This window comes from Branchiostoma floridae, chromosome 2 (genome assembly GCF_000003815.2).
Source record: "Branchiostoma floridae strain S238N-H82 chromosome 2, Bfl_VNyyK, whole genome shotgun sequence".
Taxonomy (NCBI): Eukaryota; Metazoa; Chordata; class Leptocardii; order Amphioxiformes; family Branchiostomatidae; genus Branchiostoma; species Branchiostoma floridae.
Window position 1 is genome coordinate 19,811,044 of NC_049980.1, and position 16,638 is coordinate 19,827,681.

Consider the following 16,638-nt stretch of genomic DNA (forward strand, 5'->3'; position numbering starts at 1 on the left):
AAGGGTGAAGAAATTAATTTGCTAACATATAAATGAGGTCTTGTTTTGACAATACTTTATCCTAAAGAGGTTTGTACATATATAGACCATGTTAACCATTTGCATGCAATGTCCAGATGCGTTTTGTTTTGTCTTTGGGTTCTTCACCTTCGATCCACAATGCATTTTGCTGCACATGTAACTTTACCTCTTTATAGTTCCAGTTCGGAATTTGTTTTGGGCGACGAGGTAGTGAAAATAAGACGTTATTCATAGGTGTCCCCCTTCGTTTCGGCACCAAATGTTTCGGCTACCGCTATAGCAGTGTAACGTTATAATTTTTTGTATTTCTCAAAAAGTCTGTTCTTCGTAGCGTTTATTTATCTGTGGCACAGATTTTGCAATGCGGCCAACACATCCTGATATTAGTGCGCGGTAGCGGTAACGCGGTTTTGTCGCCTGATTTCCCAATTTATACATTCTATTTGTGTTGTGGGTGTCTTAGTGCCATCAGAGCTCGCGGAAAACGTATCCTGTAACTTTTCTTCCTCCCTTGGTATACAGAAAAAATCTTGACCTTCATTGCCATATTAGTCATTATCCCAGGAAAAATCCTTTTTTTTTTCATATAGCACTTTTCTGAGAGACAGTCAAATTGAGCCTGAATTGTTAAAAAAACCTGAACCGAGACCTTATATTGTAAACTTACTAGTATAGTTGTATGTCATTAAGTTGTGAGACACAGAGGTTACAAGTACTGACATCAAAAGATCTTCAGGCACTAAACAGACCAACCATATGATAACTATCAAGTTACAAGAGATAGAAACAAAACAAATGGTTTATGTGTATAACATATTTGTTACAGTTGACCCAGAAGCTTCACGTTCAACATCTAAAAACCAACATCTAGAAACCAACAGTAACATCTATGTCAGCGCAGCAAGACTGTGAAAACAATATTTCATACCAAGATGGCCGCAGCAGTAGCTGACGTCCACTGCATAGTAACCCAGGCCAGACAGGAAAGGCACCTGATTCTGAACTTGAACTACAGTCACCTGAGCACCCTCCCTCCAGAGCTGGTTCAGGGAGAAGCCTTGGTCTTCCTGGAGAGACTGTTTGTGAAGAGGAACGTCCTGGTCTCACTGGTAAGGGTGCGAACTCTGATGTAGTAGTAATAGTGGAAGGTTGTATCGTTTGCTGACTGCTGGGCTTCTCTGACAACATAATACAGTTTTTCATTCCAACATCTGCTTGAAGAATACAGTTTTCCATCCCAACATCTGCTTGAAGACTGAGTATCAGTACTCAGCGCCTTGAGGGATCTGCATGCCAATGAGGATTTAAAATAAAGAATTCAACATATCCTAAATAGTGATGTTTCGGAAGTTACTGGTCCACATTATGAGCTTTAATTTGATACTTTACCCCAAGGGGGTTATGAGCAGTATTTTTTCTGGCAGGTGACGATTCATACACATTAAATTGATATTCAAAGATATTCCAAGTGTGAAGTTTCTTTGTGTTGTCTTTCACTTTTCTCCAGCCATTCAACATTGCTGAGACGTTACCAAATCTAGTTGAGTTGTAAGTAAATTTGATTTAAGAATTTGTCTCTGACCATTTTTTGGATGACTTCCGGTATAGCAACATGCATTGTCTGAGTATTTGATTGTGATTTACTAGATGCAAGTAGACTCTATTGAACTGGGTGAACTGAACTGATATGTACTCCATATTAAGCAGTGCTATGTATAATAACAGAAAACTCTGATTTTAACAATCGTGATAACAATAACAGATTTCCTTTTGTTTCTTTTTCAGGTATTTACACTCCAACAACCTCGTAGCACTACCTGATGGTATGTAACAAGTTTGTGTTCTTTTAAAAGCCTGCCTTGTATTTTTTTGTTTTGGGGAGACAACAGAGGTGAGCAATCATCTGTTTTGTCTCCCCCTCCATTGTGATTTTGATGGTAAAGTTAAATGAAAAAAAAGGTACAAAATAAGCTTGCTTTTTCAAAACTTTGATTGAAGCCTATTTAAGGTTTTCCATCATTGTTTCAGTAATACCTAAACATTACCTAAAGGGTATAACGTTAACTATTTAAAAATGGTTATCTGTTAACAATTAGTAAAATGGGTAACTATATTTAAATGAATTGAGTGGAACATTTTTATTTTTAAGTTCCTTATGTCTATTCTTGCTTTTCCACAGAAATAGGAAACTTGCTGAGATTGAAGTCCTTGGATGTCAGCTGTAACAACCTGCAGGTGCTGACTCCAGCTGTAGGCAGGCTGCAGGTGCTCCAGACGCTCCACCTGGCCAACAACGACATCTCGGAGCTTCCATCAGAACTCGGGCAGCTGAAGAAGCTGCTGACTCTGGATGTGATGTTGAACCGTCTGACGGCCCTCCCCAGGGAGCTGTGTGGGTGTGAGGCGTTGCAGTGTCTCATGGTGGACAGGAACAGGCTCCTCAGTCTGCCCAGGTAATGTCCCAGTGTAACAGGCCAGAATGTCACCCCAGGGGAGAGTTTACCCTACAGAACTGGCAAGGGGTATGTCTTGGCCTGCTACACCTGTCACCTTTGTCATTATGAAAGATTTTGCAAAAAACTATTTGTGGCATTCTTCGGATGATCATAGATGTGTCATGCAAAATTTTCCTGTCTTGGAAAAGGTTATCATAGACCCTTGTCACACGCGGATTTAGGGGGAGGCCCGCCAAAAAAAAAAAAATCAAATGAAAACACAGTGCCACCGGAGGTCTACGCGGAGGACACAAACAAATCGATAACAACTTAATGTACAAAATGATGTTTTGATTTTTGTAAACTGTCATATCCAATGTACATGTATATATATATATTTTTTAGAGCAGCTAGAAGGATATAGATTTATATTTTCCATGCCATTTTGTTGATGAAAACCTTGGGCTATCATCCCTTGGGTGATCAGTTAGGCAATTTAGATACTGTAACTCTCATTGCTGCTCCCTAGCATCTTCAATCAGTACTGCAGCACATAGGTGCTTGTACATGTGTTCTGAACAAGTTTGTATCAGATAAGTGTACAACCATTATTAGTACTAGTAGATAAATATATACCATTGCACCAAAGAAAACTTGCGTGGCCAAAATTCTGGATTGCTGTTTCCCTCCTTATGAATTGCATGGTGTATTGACCCTGATGTGTGCATCCTTACAGAGAGCTGGTTCTGTTGCAGAGACTGAGTGAATTGTCAGCTGCCAGGAATCAGCTCACATATCTTCCTGCAGGTGAGGCCCCCCCATCTGTGTGCCGACAGAAAAATGTTACAATTTAATTTTTTTTTGTAGATACATTTCTTAGAATGAATACAAGCTAACTTAATTGCTTATATAGGTGCATTCAAAACATGAAATAAATTTAGTATTGAAAACTGTTAATAATATTTTGGGTGATTTTGTGCCCACAATTTTTGTGCCTACAATTTTTGTGGTGATCTCTTACTGAGAACTCAGCACACCTGAGTACTACAGTAAATTAAGTAACTGTCCTGTATTATCTTAACATCAAAAACTGTGAATACCTTCCCCTCCTTCCAGGAAGGTTGAAAGAAAGTTGTTTTGTCCAAATTACAGGAAGTTATTCTCCCATATCTAAGCCAAATCTCAGGCTACATTTATTTCCATTGCTCAATATATCTGTTTCCTGATAGAGAGTGAAGAATGACAAAGCTTTCTATGTACTGTTCCAGACTTGGGCTGCACCGACTCTCTACAGTACGTGTACGTGGACAAAAATGCTGACCTCCGGACCATTCCTGTCAACCTCTGGCTGAAAGTAGTGGGCTGCAATGGGTAGGGTATCTTTTTGTTTTTTAATTATCTCCATGAAAAAAAGAGGCTATGTTTTCGGAAGCATTTGTGTATGTGTCCTTGTGCCAACAACTTGAGAAGGCCTGAATGGATTATCTTTGGATTTTGTACTATGTGAGTGGGTCCTGATGAAATGTCAAAATAAATAGAATGTGGGCCCCCTAGTACCTTGTTTAAGTACTGCAGCGAGCTTTTGGTTTTCATATCTTGTGTTTGGTTACAATTTCAGGGTGATAGACAGTTTTTGTGCTTGGGAAGTAGTGACATAAATTTGGGCACTTTAGAGCCATATGTTCACCCTTTGAGTACTAGTACAGTAACATCTAGTTGTGACTGAGCCATGAACAAACGTTAGATATTCTACATGACTATATTTTGTGTATTTCAAGCACTATCTAACTTATTCTAAGCTAATCCAGCAATATGACATCTGTAAAGAGGTTACCTTTGAGCAGTGCAAAGAACACTCCGGGTGTATTGAGAGTTTCTACTCAGCTAACTCAACAACCACTTGTGTTACTTTAACTCACTCACAATAAGGACATGAGCCTTCAGAAGTTCTCTTCTAGCCCACTTGTGTAAACCACAAGTACTTTTAGGTACTTCAGCTTCAGATCCTCCCAACTTGACCCAGTCTGCCCGTCACAGACAAATACAAATGATGGTGACTGACATGACATTGTGTGTGGCTGGGTCCATTTGGGCAAGAAATCACAGGGCTTGTCCATTCGATCCTGAAATTAATGTTGAAATAACAACCAGAAATATGTAGAAAATTGCTAGTACATACAAATGTGATACAGCCCATGCAGGGAACGTCCTTCACAGCAGTGGTGATTGTATATCCGTACTAAGGCCCTTTTGCTTGTACTATTGCCTTGCTCTGAAATGCAAACCAAGAGAAAGTTTGCTTCTTCTTTTGTGTGGATCTGTAAGAATTTAGGCAGAATTTCAAGCTCTGGATGCTTTGCAATTTGTACAGACTGCAGAGTGTGGTACAAGTTATCTGACATTAAGCACGTTGTTATGTTGATATGTGGATGAAAATTTCAGAAGGGGGTATCAAAAGTTTCAGATGTAGGGAGGGACGTGTGGCTGCACAGATGAGAGTTGTAGAGGTGTGACAGTGATGGATGGATGGTGTGACTGGGTGGGGAGGACATGTTCTACTGGAATCCCCCAGGGTACCATGTGTTACTGCAACACTGTCAGCACATCCTCCACAGGGAAGGGTTGTACTTGCCCTTCAGGAGAGGGCTGGTCAGCATTTCATGATACCCCACAGCAGAATACTAAAGTACATGGGCAGTTTCTGTAAACTGTTATGAGCTGTTTAGGTTTTAAGTTGATTTAAAATGACTTTTCATCCACAACTTTCGTTTGATTAAATCAAAAGGACATTGCTGAATTTACAGTGTAATGAGTGCAATAATTTTGCATAATCAATAATAAATTTTCTCCTGTACATACCCTCAAAGGTGGATCTTTGATTTGAAATATTTTTAAATGTACAACCTTTTCTTAAATCCTAAAGAAATCTATGGAACAAGTATTTTTACAGATGCAGCTGGCCAAAATATACCCCTGGCCAGAACACACCAGAGAATATGCTGGGCAGGAGTATATTCAGGCCTGCTACACTGGTATATCCTGATTCATATGGAAGTATTCATGTTACAGTTCCAAGGTTTTAAGTGCTGACCCCTCAACATGAATGTTTCAACTTGCTTTCTAGGGTTGCTAACTAGATTTAGTTTTTTGCTGAGGCTGAATGTTTCACCAAGAACATGTATATAAATTAAAGGGACTTGGTAGTTTTTCGGCCTATCCAATGTACAACAAAAACAGGATGACATTTTGTCCAATCCTCTTCAAAATACAACATGTAACCCATCTGCTCCTGTCCACAAGAATTGTATAGACACTGACCGATGCATAACGCATGATATGGGGTAAAAAATGTATCTTGCTTCTGTACTCCATATCTTTCATCACTGTACAGGTGTGGCTTGAAGAGACTATCTGAAGAAGACGACAAGACTGAACATAGGAACTCCTTCCAGTATGGGAAGCGCACTAGTGTGTTCTTCCCTCCTGAGATCAGGAAGGTTCGAGATGCCACTGACCCCTGCCACGTATCCTCATTGTTAGAACTGTCCCTGAGGGTAGTTCACATCAACCATAGGCAAGGTAAGCCGGTATATGTGTGCAAATTAATCAGTGTATAGTGGACCGATTTGTGTTGATTTCTGTTGACCAAAGTGATGTCTATTTTTTTTCCATCATCAGCAATTAAACTAGGGTATTCATTAAATGATAGAGAAAAAATGAAAATAAAGGCAAGTGTGGATGTATCAAACCTTATACAGTCTGGTCTCTGGGTTGACATCTTGAAAGGTGATAGTCACCTGTTTATCAATTCTTCCACAAATGTCAATAAATAGAAAGAAGAAAAAATAGATAAAGGTGTGTGGTATTGTTTTAAAGGTGTGGTGGTCAGCAAAAAGGACCTGCCTCCTGACCTTTATGGCCTGGTCACCCTGCCCAGTGGGCACTGCTCCCAGTGCTGTCGGCCTTTCTTCACACAGATGTACGCCAAGTTTTATCCTGTCAGAGAACTGGACGCAGAAAACAACCTTCACGCTGGCAGTGAGTTGTTTTTCCTTGCGTCGTGTTGTTCAAAAACATGCCTACTTTCTTATTCTCTACCCGTCAGGTTTATTTGACTATCATATAGTTTATATAGGCCGAGGAATGATATTATAGTTTTACACATGTTTCACACTTAACAATTCTGTGGAAGTCATAATTACATTTTATAGTGATTGTAAGTTAAACTGATTATTACATCTTAACTGTCCATCAATGTTGCCAAAGGTGTTTAAATTTTTACTCTTAATTTGCAACATTTTGTCTTACTGTATAGTTCCAAGCGTATTGGAGAATGTACTTGTTGTAATGTATAGACTTAAAAATCCTTACAGCAACTAAATTACTTAAATAGTGCTGCCATGTTGGATGTCTTTGCAGTTGAAGTTTTTCTGAAAATGACTTACTTGGCTACTATTATTATTAACTAAAAAGTCAAGTCAAGTCAAAGCCTTTATTTTAAGCTTGATTTCTTAATCAACAATGTAAATGTTATGGTATGTCCTCAGAAAACATACAGTCAACTTTGGGATAAAAAGATCATGTATGACAGAGTCATTTTGTACCAAGTATTTAAAATTGTTGCATCTTATACAACTAACAGTCCTCTTCAACAAAGTGATGCATTTCTCCTGCATCACTCATTAGTGTGATATCAGATAGAGACTATTAGGTTGAAAACCAAGTGCCCAAGGCTACCTCTTTGTACTGTCAAATAAGCCAATTATAGGATTGCTATGTACCCTTTGGCTAGCTCTTCCAGGAAGCTGGAATTTATTTACCAATTGCTGCCAATTATACAACATGCTGCTCCCAAGGAAATTAGTTTTGCTTTCGATCTGGTTCTTCATGATTCTTTTTTTTTCGGGCAGAATAGATTTGCCTCAATTTGTAGATGAAAGGAACCTTGCTTGCTGCAGCCGTATTTACAGAGTGTGCAATTTGGTACCAAACAAGAAGCCTGCAGACAGGTCTATATTTTCTTCGACAGTATTCTTTAATTTCCATAGATATAAATAAATTGATAAATAAAGAAATATATATACGTGTGTGTGTGTATGTATGTAACATATACATAAATTGATTGTCTCGAAAAGTTTCCATTTGTTGTCACATGATTATGTAATTATGTGTTCTACAATAAAATGATACAGTTTTCATCAGCAATTCTGTAGTTGTTTTCTCGAAAGTGTGAACAAAAAGAATTATATTTGTAAGAGCAAGGAGGTTAACCTCCTTGGTAAGAGTAAATTACTCATGCCACTTCCACAGACCAGTTATAGCACATTTCTGTATATGCCTAACATTAGGTCTCTTCAGACTCAAGTAGATTTTTCACCTCAAAATCTACAGCATCACATTGGATGGGACACACTGATATACAAATGTATGTTAAGGCCCATCAGCAATCTCTAAAAATTATGTGATGATTGAGAGAACATTGTGCCTCCTGCGGAAAAGTGATTTAGAGTTTGCAGACATCGGCAAATCGCTTTTCCTGCTGTGTGACTGCCTTTATGACATGAATTTTTATAAAAGTCATGAAGGACCAAATGCATCTCTGCTTCACCATTGGGCATGAATCCAATAATTGATGAACATTTCTCTTCACATCTTGGAAGCATCATAAAACAAAAATTGTAAAAAAGCTCTAGAAACCCCTGATGGAAACCTTAGGGTCACACAAGTGCAATGTGTTGTGAAGCAACTTTGCAGTCTGCTTTATGATAACTCAGAACACCAGATAGGCACTGCAAGGTGGTTTGCAGGGGAGGTAGTGTCTGTTATTCTCTCCCAGCGATGTACAACATTTCCATGACAAATGATGTCATGTGGCATCTGGTTGTGGAGCCCTGCACTGATGAGGGTCTGCCTTGACCGCACATTGTTAGGTTGTTACTGTTACCACCTGATAGGTCTCATGAATGTTATTTTTATGTGAAACACATCCCTCTCTTTTTCAAAGCATGTGCAGACTTGAATCTTGAATCATTATTAAGCAATTCATGCAGTCCAAGCTGTAAAGTTGCTTATTCACAAGTATTGTCAATATGTTTGCCAAAATTCTGACATGTTCCACATTGTTTAAGGTTTTTATGAATGGTGCAGACAAAACATCATAATTCTACCATAAATGACTGGACCAGCCCTATATCAGATATATTATGGAGAATGCTGTTAGTAGTGTTCTTTCTCCCAGGCTGTGTGGAGCTGTTGCAATTATACCATTTTTTTGTGTAACAGCAAAATACAGCAGAATGTATCAAAAGTCTTAAAAGCTAAGTTAACAGTGTTAACATCAAACAACCTCCTTGGATTAAAACAACTTTTTCTCCGTCCATTATTACATCTGTCCTTCCATCCTGGGATGAAATCATTGTACAAAAGATGAACAAAAATTTCAACCATTCCTTCTCTATTAATCAAAAGTTGAACCTTCATAACAGTAATTGTAGATTTGACAACAAATGAACAATGCCAATTGAAGAAGCCATTTCAGAGGAACAGCCCCGAATCACTCACACCTCTGATGCTGAAACTGTGAGGATGGAGAGAAATGTACAGCTGGAGAGCCCTGGCTGCAGTGCAGATCTGTGGAGTGACGTGTCCTGATCTCAGGGACACTGACCATGCTGGTGGTCCTGACCCCGAGCCACAAGTGCTTCAACCAACACAACTCCATTCTGGCTACCATCAGCAATTATGGTTGCAAAAGTTCTTGTCAACATTTTTACAACTGATCTTTACATGTAGATGTAGTTTCAAGAGCTAAAGAAAAAGCTAGCATGTTAATGATTTAACTTTTAGTTTCACATCAACCAAGCAAGGTCATTGACCTCTCCAGAATTGGGCCAAACCAGATTATTTTGTGTTCAACATCATCTTTATTTCTCACAAGAAAACGCTTTTAAAAGGACACGTCTAAAATCACGAGTACAAGATGAAGGTTTAAAAATACACCTCGGACGACCCCTTATTCAGATACACAATGATCTGCAGGGCGCAAGGTTACAAAAGAAGTGGTGCTATACATCAGCCTTTCAATATTTCAATTCTATACGTCGCTTCTTAACTATTGCACAGATGTGACATTGTCAGTATGAACTACACATACATTGCACAAGTGATCGGGTGTTTACAGTAAGATATCATCGGCTGGAAAACAGCCCGGACGGCGACTCCCATACAGGGTTGTTCCTTGCACAGTAAATTGCGTACGATGTGCAGAGGGCACAGTGTCCTAACCTGCGCTTCAACTCTCTCACCTCACTGTCCTTCTTACGTACAGGGCATAAGGATTTCAGCTTTTTGACATTGTCACTGTTCACCCATCCCCTGCTACCGACCTCTATTGTAACTACAGTAGCACTATAGTCGCTATGCGAGTTTAACTCTTCCTTAAGGTGTTCATATTTGGCAAGTTTTCTATCTTCAGCAGCCTGGGCATTTTGCTCAAATGGAACAGTCAGTTCGATAAGGGTTAGCTTCTGTTCGGCTGTGTTCTGAACAGTAATGTCCGGTACGAGAGATGTAGGGAGGATGTCTGGGGGTACTGTTGTGTGTGTCCCGCCCTCTATGACATCAGGGCTGAGGTCACATCGTATTGTAACTGCTGACGTCTCCAGTGTAGAATGCCAGCGCTGCAGGGTGGTTACCAGCTCCTTCAGTACACTATTGTGGCGCCAAGTGTACCTGTCCGTCAGTGCCACAGGGCAGGCATTCAGGACATGCCGAAGGGACTGGTGTCCTTTACACAACGGACACTTTGTAGACAGAAGCTTCCCCCACCGGACTAAGTTGTCCCGTGTGGGGAGCCAGTTCGCCATCCCGTTCAACGCGAACTCAAAGACACCTCGCGGGGCATTGGACAGGGAACTTCTCCAGCTTGTGTCAGATCTTTCGGCCTCCAGTAGTTCTGTCCATCTACCTTGAACCGTAAGGGTGCTACAATGTTCCTCCACTTTACAATCATATTCCTTTTGCATCCTGGCTTTGACTGTTTGGCACAGCTTCTTCTTGGTTTGAGCTGGGGTTTCATGGTTGTCTTGGGATTCCTCGTTGGACAATATTGCTAAGCTTTGTTCAACGACTGTGTGGCATTCCAACGTACCCGTTGACTTGCGCGAGAGGGACGATTCTCTTTCTACTTTAGCCTCCAGGGCATTCTTGACACTGGCGTCACCAGCCGTCAGGACTGTAGCAATCACATTGGCGTGTTGTTGCATATAGATTTGTTCAACAGATGTGAGTCCTAGCCCATGGCTATGGTAGAGTATACCCGGGTCGGATGACTTCTTCATATTGGTCCATCTCTTAAGGTATTGTGTGACGCAATGGCTAAGTTCCCGCAGATGGGTTCTTGTCACATCATGAACAGTCAGGAGGTACCTAATGGCACCCTGGACGTACACCCTGTAAATCTCGCACTTGTATTCTCCACGGACAGGAGAGGCGTCCACGTTCATGATGATTCCTCGTTGTGTGTCTTTTCCAATGATTGTCTCCTTCAAGATGTCAGAGACTGGTCCTGAAGAACCGCTTGCAGAGATGTATCCACCCAAGAACTTGAAAGGAGTTGAAATTATGTTGTCCATAGGGTGGTTCCCAATTGAGAAGGAGTTTTTTTTAATAATTTCGACAAAAAATGTCCCATGTGCATCACAAAACTTAAACCGTAACTGTTACCTTTAACACAATATCTTGGAAGGAATTATAATCAACTTCCTCAGTTGCAATTGTCCCTTTGTTCTGCGAAAAGTGACACACAAATGTTTTTGACCATGCACAAATAAGTCTAGCAACAATGTGTTGAAAGAGCACAGCCTTTGTGATTGCGTAGATCACTTAATTGATCATTCATGTTGAATCGAACTATCATTTAATATCCCTGCACTCCTGTTCACAATGACCCCTACACCAAGGTCACACATGTATCCATGTGCCCTGTCACCTGTTACCCCTGACAACAGCTGCCACCTGCTGGTATGCCATTGGTCAGTCATTTAAGGCTTGATCCTCTAACAGAGTAAGGAATCATGTGCAGTTTATGACATTAGAAGATTCTCTGTCTCAGCATTGTGCACATGTGTTTGATGCTGGTCAGGAGTGAGGCTCTATGTTGCCATGGTAACATGGGGTATCCTGCAATGTGACCTGTTGTCTGCAGTTGTTTTTCCAGGGGGTACATCTGCTGTTTGGTTAACTTTTGGCCCATTAGGACATGCATGTCATAACGAGAGAGAGAGAGACCATGCCTCACAAGTAGAGAAAAGGTGCAATCACTGGTCATTCATTTGTGAGTGTTCAAATAACCAAAATAAAATCTATGCCTACTTTGACTATGTTTTTTAAATTCAGAAACAAGTCTTATACAGTATACTTTGTGCAGGGTTTTCTAAAGGGGTGTTGCATAGTGCAAGTGTGATGCCATTATGACAATACATCTGTCACTATAAATCTCTATGGGGAAGGGGAGACATCTCTTTTTGTACTCCATTGCAAGTATGAACCTTGAAATCTAGCTTTTAAATATATGTAGATCAGGTTGCCCGCTGGGTTGCCTCATCCAAAAGCTAGGTTGCCCTGGACATTTCAGGTGGCCACAGGTTCAAGACTAATAATCTCGAGCTCTACAAGTAAATTACAATACTTCAAGATTTTCAGCCATTTATTGTAATGTTGCATATTTAACATTGACTTCAGATAAATATTCTTTATGGTAATTTAGAAAATTCACACAGTTGATAAATTCCTGTATGAGGTCAAAACGTAACGCTTTGGTATGCGCATGGCCTGAACGTGCCTACCCTGTAATGGGCCTGTTTTTTCGTTAAGATGAATTTTTGACATTTTCATCAATTATATTCTACCATGACTGCAGGTAATGATGATGAAACAATGGAGGTTGTTAACATAAAATGTGAGAGGCCCGTTGACCAAGCACCCCGTGGATTTATTCTGACAGTTGCATAATGACTAATGCAAAGTTTTTTTCTCTGTAGCTCAGTTCAGTCAAGGACACCACAATATTGAAACAATGCTTGTTCATAGAACCATGTGTTGGTAAGAAACTGCTGCAAAGAGAACAAAAAAAGAACTTTGTTACAAATAGCCAGGGGCATCAGTTGTAGTAATTAACAACATCAGGTTGAAGTCTCAGAAAGTTAGACAAGAGCCATGGCAATTATGGTACCAAACAAGAAAAACCTTGCAAACAAACGTGTGAGGGGATATATGTCTGACATAATTTTGAATACCTATTGTTGTTTGTTTTTGTTTGTTTAATTGTTCTGGAAATAACACGTAATCAGCAACCATTGAAGTAATAACTGGTAAAAACAACACAGGCTGCAGTTTATTACATGGATGTTTATCTATGTTTATAAGTGTACCGCTAGGTTATAGTTGTAGTGTCAGTATGTTTGACTCGTACTCCCAAAAATGACAAAAAAACGTCCCTGAGTCCTAGCATGAGTTACCATTTGTCCTTTTAATCTAACTTCTTACAATGTGAACATTTGTAGGTATTATTCCCCTTTAACTATTAGTTATGTTACTGTGTGGGCTGCATAATATAAGATTTCAGGTGACAGACATCGCAGTTGAACACCCACGCACAAATACGTACAGGTGTTGTCCTATCTTTCATGAAAACCCGATGTCTCTTGACCTTTTACACAAGAAAGTTGGTGCTATTTTTATGGCACTACAGTTTTTGTTACTGAAACGCATAAGCTGTCTTGCAGAAAATGGGGTCTGACTGAACCCTGCTAATTGCTGGGTTTTACGGCCTTTTGTATTGGTAACTGCCTCTCCAGCAGGGAGTGATGATGACAGGCAGAGGCAGGCAGCCTCAGGAAGAATGTGTTTGATGTTGGGACAATGTTATGTCAGGGGTGAGGTTAGATCAACCCTGACCCCCTATCACATGTTGCCAGGGTATGTCCACAGGGACAATAACAAGCAGGGGTGTGTCATCTGCCTGTCCTGATGTCTCACTTCACTTCCAGCCAACTCCTATGGACTTGGATTATTCATATTAGTAGTTAAGGGTCTGCCTTGAAGTTGCACAACACAGTCGCCTGACTAGTCTCATTACTTCTGAATGTATGCATAGTGAGTAGGTGGGTGGGCTGGACATAAGCAAAAAAATCCAAGCAGTTTTCACTTCCCTGGCCCAACCCCCTAATATCCATCAATCCTTCGGTAAGTGTTGGATGAATCTGCTGAAGTGACAGTGGGTACTATGTTCCTGGTGTACTTATATGGTATGTTCAGGTGTACACTTTGGTCTAATGCAATCAGTGCGCAGTGGGCATAACAACATAGGCTCACAGGTGGATGCAGTACCAATACTCTGTGGTGCAGTATAGGGGGCATGCATGCAAGACAACCTTCCACTTTGTGTAGATACAAGACCGACACAAGATGTCTTTATACCTCGAACTCTGGCCCAAAAAGCTGCCTGTGTGTCTATCTAAATGTTGATGTAAATAGATTTCAAGATTTTATATTGATTACTCTATGTCAATTTCATCTTAAATTGTTGTCAAAGTGCATGTAATGATGTTTATTGTAGTGCTATCTTATGTTGTAAAATCAATGCAATTCAGCCCCTACAGTACAGGGGCTGCAAAGTTGATTGGAAATAAAGTTTCAAAGTTTATTAACTAAACTGCATACACATAACACATACTGACTTGTTTTTCAGTTTTTCAAGTTTTGATATAATTTGAATCAATAGCATCAAAATAAAGGTAAATAAAGCTTCAAAGGTCTTATAATGGCTTCAAAATTCTGATAATGGCTTCTCGAGTTATGATAAAGGATATTATAGTTTCAATTTCTATCCTGACAATGCCTTTTAACAATAATAGTTAACTTTCATCTGGAAGTCAGAAAGTTCTCAGGTCTCATTCTACTCTCATCATAAAACATGACATGTATATATGTGGATGTCCTTATTTTCCAAGCAGAGGTTGAGTCACAGAGATATAGTAGTAGTCAGGGCTCGCTCCTGGTAAAAATCCGCTCGCTCCTGGTAAAAATCCCAACCACTAATCTCCGCAACTCAACCTCTGCTTGGAGAATAGATGTCCTTACAAATCTGGTCCCTGCACAGTATAAAACATACTGTATGTCAAGGCAGAGTCACGTCCTTGCCACCCACAGGCATAAGTGACCCCTCCATGTCACATTGTTTCCCCCAAGCCCTGACACTGGTCGGCCTGCTCCCTTTTGGCCCTGTGGCAAATTGAAAAAACCCACAAGGCCAACTGTGTCACTTTATCTGCTGCAGCTGCCAGCAACAAAGCAATCATGACAGCATTATAGCTCATCTCTACCCAACTGATGGGACTGGATCTTTGTTTTGATGTATTTGTTGGCAAGTTGGCCACCGATCGCTGAATTTCAAACATGCCCAAGGCTGGCCAGTGAGCTGCCACCAGATCACCCGGCAACAGCTGAGGGGAGGGTTTATTGTCACATTACTCTGCAGGGGGTGCAATAGTAGCAACAAGTTCGTCCACCACAAGTGCCTCCACTCATTTAGGGCTTGAAGGGACTACCAGCAGCACATCTTTGTCGGAGACTTCACGGTATGTGTTGTAAATGTTGTACTGAATCACAAACTCCACATTTGCACGGCAACGGCACCTTTACAACTCTTTATGCCTGCCTCATTCTCTGCATTTCTGCTTTCATGCCATAACATTATGTAAGAATTGATATTGCAAAAAAGTATTTTTTGTTGCCTCTAAGCTAAAACAAGGAGCTTTTATATCAAAAGCTCCTTGGCTAAAATGAATTCTTTTTGGATCCTGACGTGCCACTTGGCAATGATGAAAGTGTACAACTTATTTGTTCAGCCAGCCTACATCACCACTTTACAAGACACACGTTATTGGTCCAGAAATATGCAACATTGCTGTTTAGAATTCCAGTAGAGTCCTGCATAACCTTGAAGCATTGGACTACAGTATAGATGAAAGGTTGCTCTCTCTAGCAGAATTAGCATATTATACAAAATCATAAAAGAATCTTATTGTACCAGTACTTTGCAGCAAGTTTATCACAGGAAACTATAAGTATGATTTACTTACAGCAATGATGTGTTTTCATCCGTTTGATTTCAAGGGGACCAAAGTTGTTTTAAAGGGCATGTTACAATGCATGTGATATTTAATGCTTTTCCAGAAATTAAGAAGGGTTGATACCTCAATGATCCTAGGCTATGAAGCTGCCACGCCCTCTGAATGCCCATGACCTGCCCCTCCCTATATAATGTTATGGTCGTTGCAAATTACACGTTTTTTCATGCATAGTGAATGACACTCAGCTAGAGTAAACCAAAAATATAAAGGGAACAGAATTAACACATTTTAAGTATCAGTATGACATTTTAAAATGTGAGAACCTGTTCAAATAACTGTGCCATTCCAAAAATTTGGCATTAAAATTTTTTTAGTACTAATTTCTTTTCATTTGTCCTTTCAGTCCTCTTTTTTTCTACACTGAAAGTGTCAGGGCTTGTTGAATCAGGGTCCTACTAAATAAATGAACTATGTTACTTGTAGAGTTCTTGCTATACATACCATCATCACATCATTGTCATGAAAACAGTCTGATTTTTACCCTCTAGACTCTAGCTCCTCTAGATCAAAAGAGCTCATGATAAGGTCCTGGCAAACATGTTCTTACAATGTACCACTAACGTTACGTGTTAACGTCATCTCATTCAAATGTATCTTCTGTTCAAATGTTGATGGCAATGAGTTGACGCAAGCAGCTCTAGTCATTTGCAGATGTCTGATGTCATCTACTGAGTGCACATGTACGTAAATGGTCCACTTGCACTTTTAAGTGTTGACATCACACAATCACCTAAGGTGCATAACAATTTCCCACACACTACGAAGAAGACAATTTACTATGAAATGCTGCTTTATTCATAAATGGTAGAGATTTTTCTTTGAAATGCTGGACATGCCTGGAGTAAAGGTTGCAATGTTTGTTCATGCTTCCCTTTTCTTCTCTCCCGTGCAAATAGTCTGGCCCGATAATTGTGCTGCAGGGTGTTTTCAATGACATTGAATAAGGTATTTTCCTTTTACATTTTAGGAAGCATACTTGTATAGTGCCT

At 40.0% G+C, this 16,638-nt stretch overlaps 3 protein-coding genes across 5 annotated transcripts in view; 2 read left to right on the top strand and 1 right to left on the bottom strand.

The window, feature by feature from the left end:
* The first annotated feature begins 526 nt into the window (after nucleotides 1-526).
* Nucleotides 527-7,661, top strand: LOC118410151 (leucine-rich repeat-containing protein 28-like). Its single transcript, XM_035811682.1, has 8 exons — nucleotides 527-1,130; nucleotides 1,529-1,569; nucleotides 1,807-1,844; nucleotides 2,201-2,474; nucleotides 3,193-3,263; nucleotides 3,725-3,827; nucleotides 5,848-6,035; nucleotides 6,333-7,661. The coding sequence occupies exons 1-8, from the start codon at nucleotides 954-956 to the stop codon at nucleotides 6,569-6,571; spliced, it is 1,131 nt and encodes a 376-aa protein (XP_035667575.1). The 5' UTR covers nucleotides 527-953; the 3' UTR covers nucleotides 6,572-7,661.
* Nucleotides 7,662-9,643: 1,982 nt separating this feature from the next.
* Nucleotides 9,644-10,960, bottom strand: LOC118408933. The gene has a single exon (XM_035809806.1). The coding sequence runs from the start codon at nucleotides 10,958-10,960 to the stop codon at nucleotides 9,644-9,646; it is 1,317 nt and encodes a 438-aa protein (XP_035665699.1).
* Nucleotides 10,961-14,946: 3,986 nt separating this feature from the next.
* LOC118410340 (myocyte-specific enhancer factor 2A-like) overlaps nucleotides 14,947-16,638 on the top strand; it is a 55,802-nt gene continuing 54,110 nt past the window's right edge. Inside the window, exon 1 of one of the 3 annotated variants that reach the window (XM_035811963.1) lies at nucleotides 14,947-15,094. The gene's annotated coding sequence lies outside the window, so the exon portion shown is untranslated. The remainder of the gene's footprint in view (nucleotides 15,095-16,638) is intronic. The other 2 variants (XM_035811961.1, XM_035811994.1) reach the window with 2 other exon arrangements.

Bases quoted from the DNA above. Each gene is read 5' to 3' on its own strand.
- LOC118408933 (XM_035809806.1), bottom strand. From the start codon at position 10,960: ATGAACGTGGACGCCTCTCCTGTCCGTGGAGAATACAAGTGCGAGATT.
- LOC118410151 (XM_035811682.1), top strand. From the start codon at position 954: ATGGCCGCAGCAGTAGCTGACGTCCACTGCATAGTAACCCAGGCCAGA. The intron at 1,845-2,200 runs GTATGTAACAAG...GCTTTTCCACAG, and splicing joins CCTCGTAGCACTACCTGATG to AAATAGGAAACTTGCTGAGA. The intron at 6,036-6,332 runs GTAAGCCGGTAT...ATTGTTTTAAAG, and splicing joins TCACATCAACCATAGGCAAG to GTGTGGTGGTCAGCAAAAAG.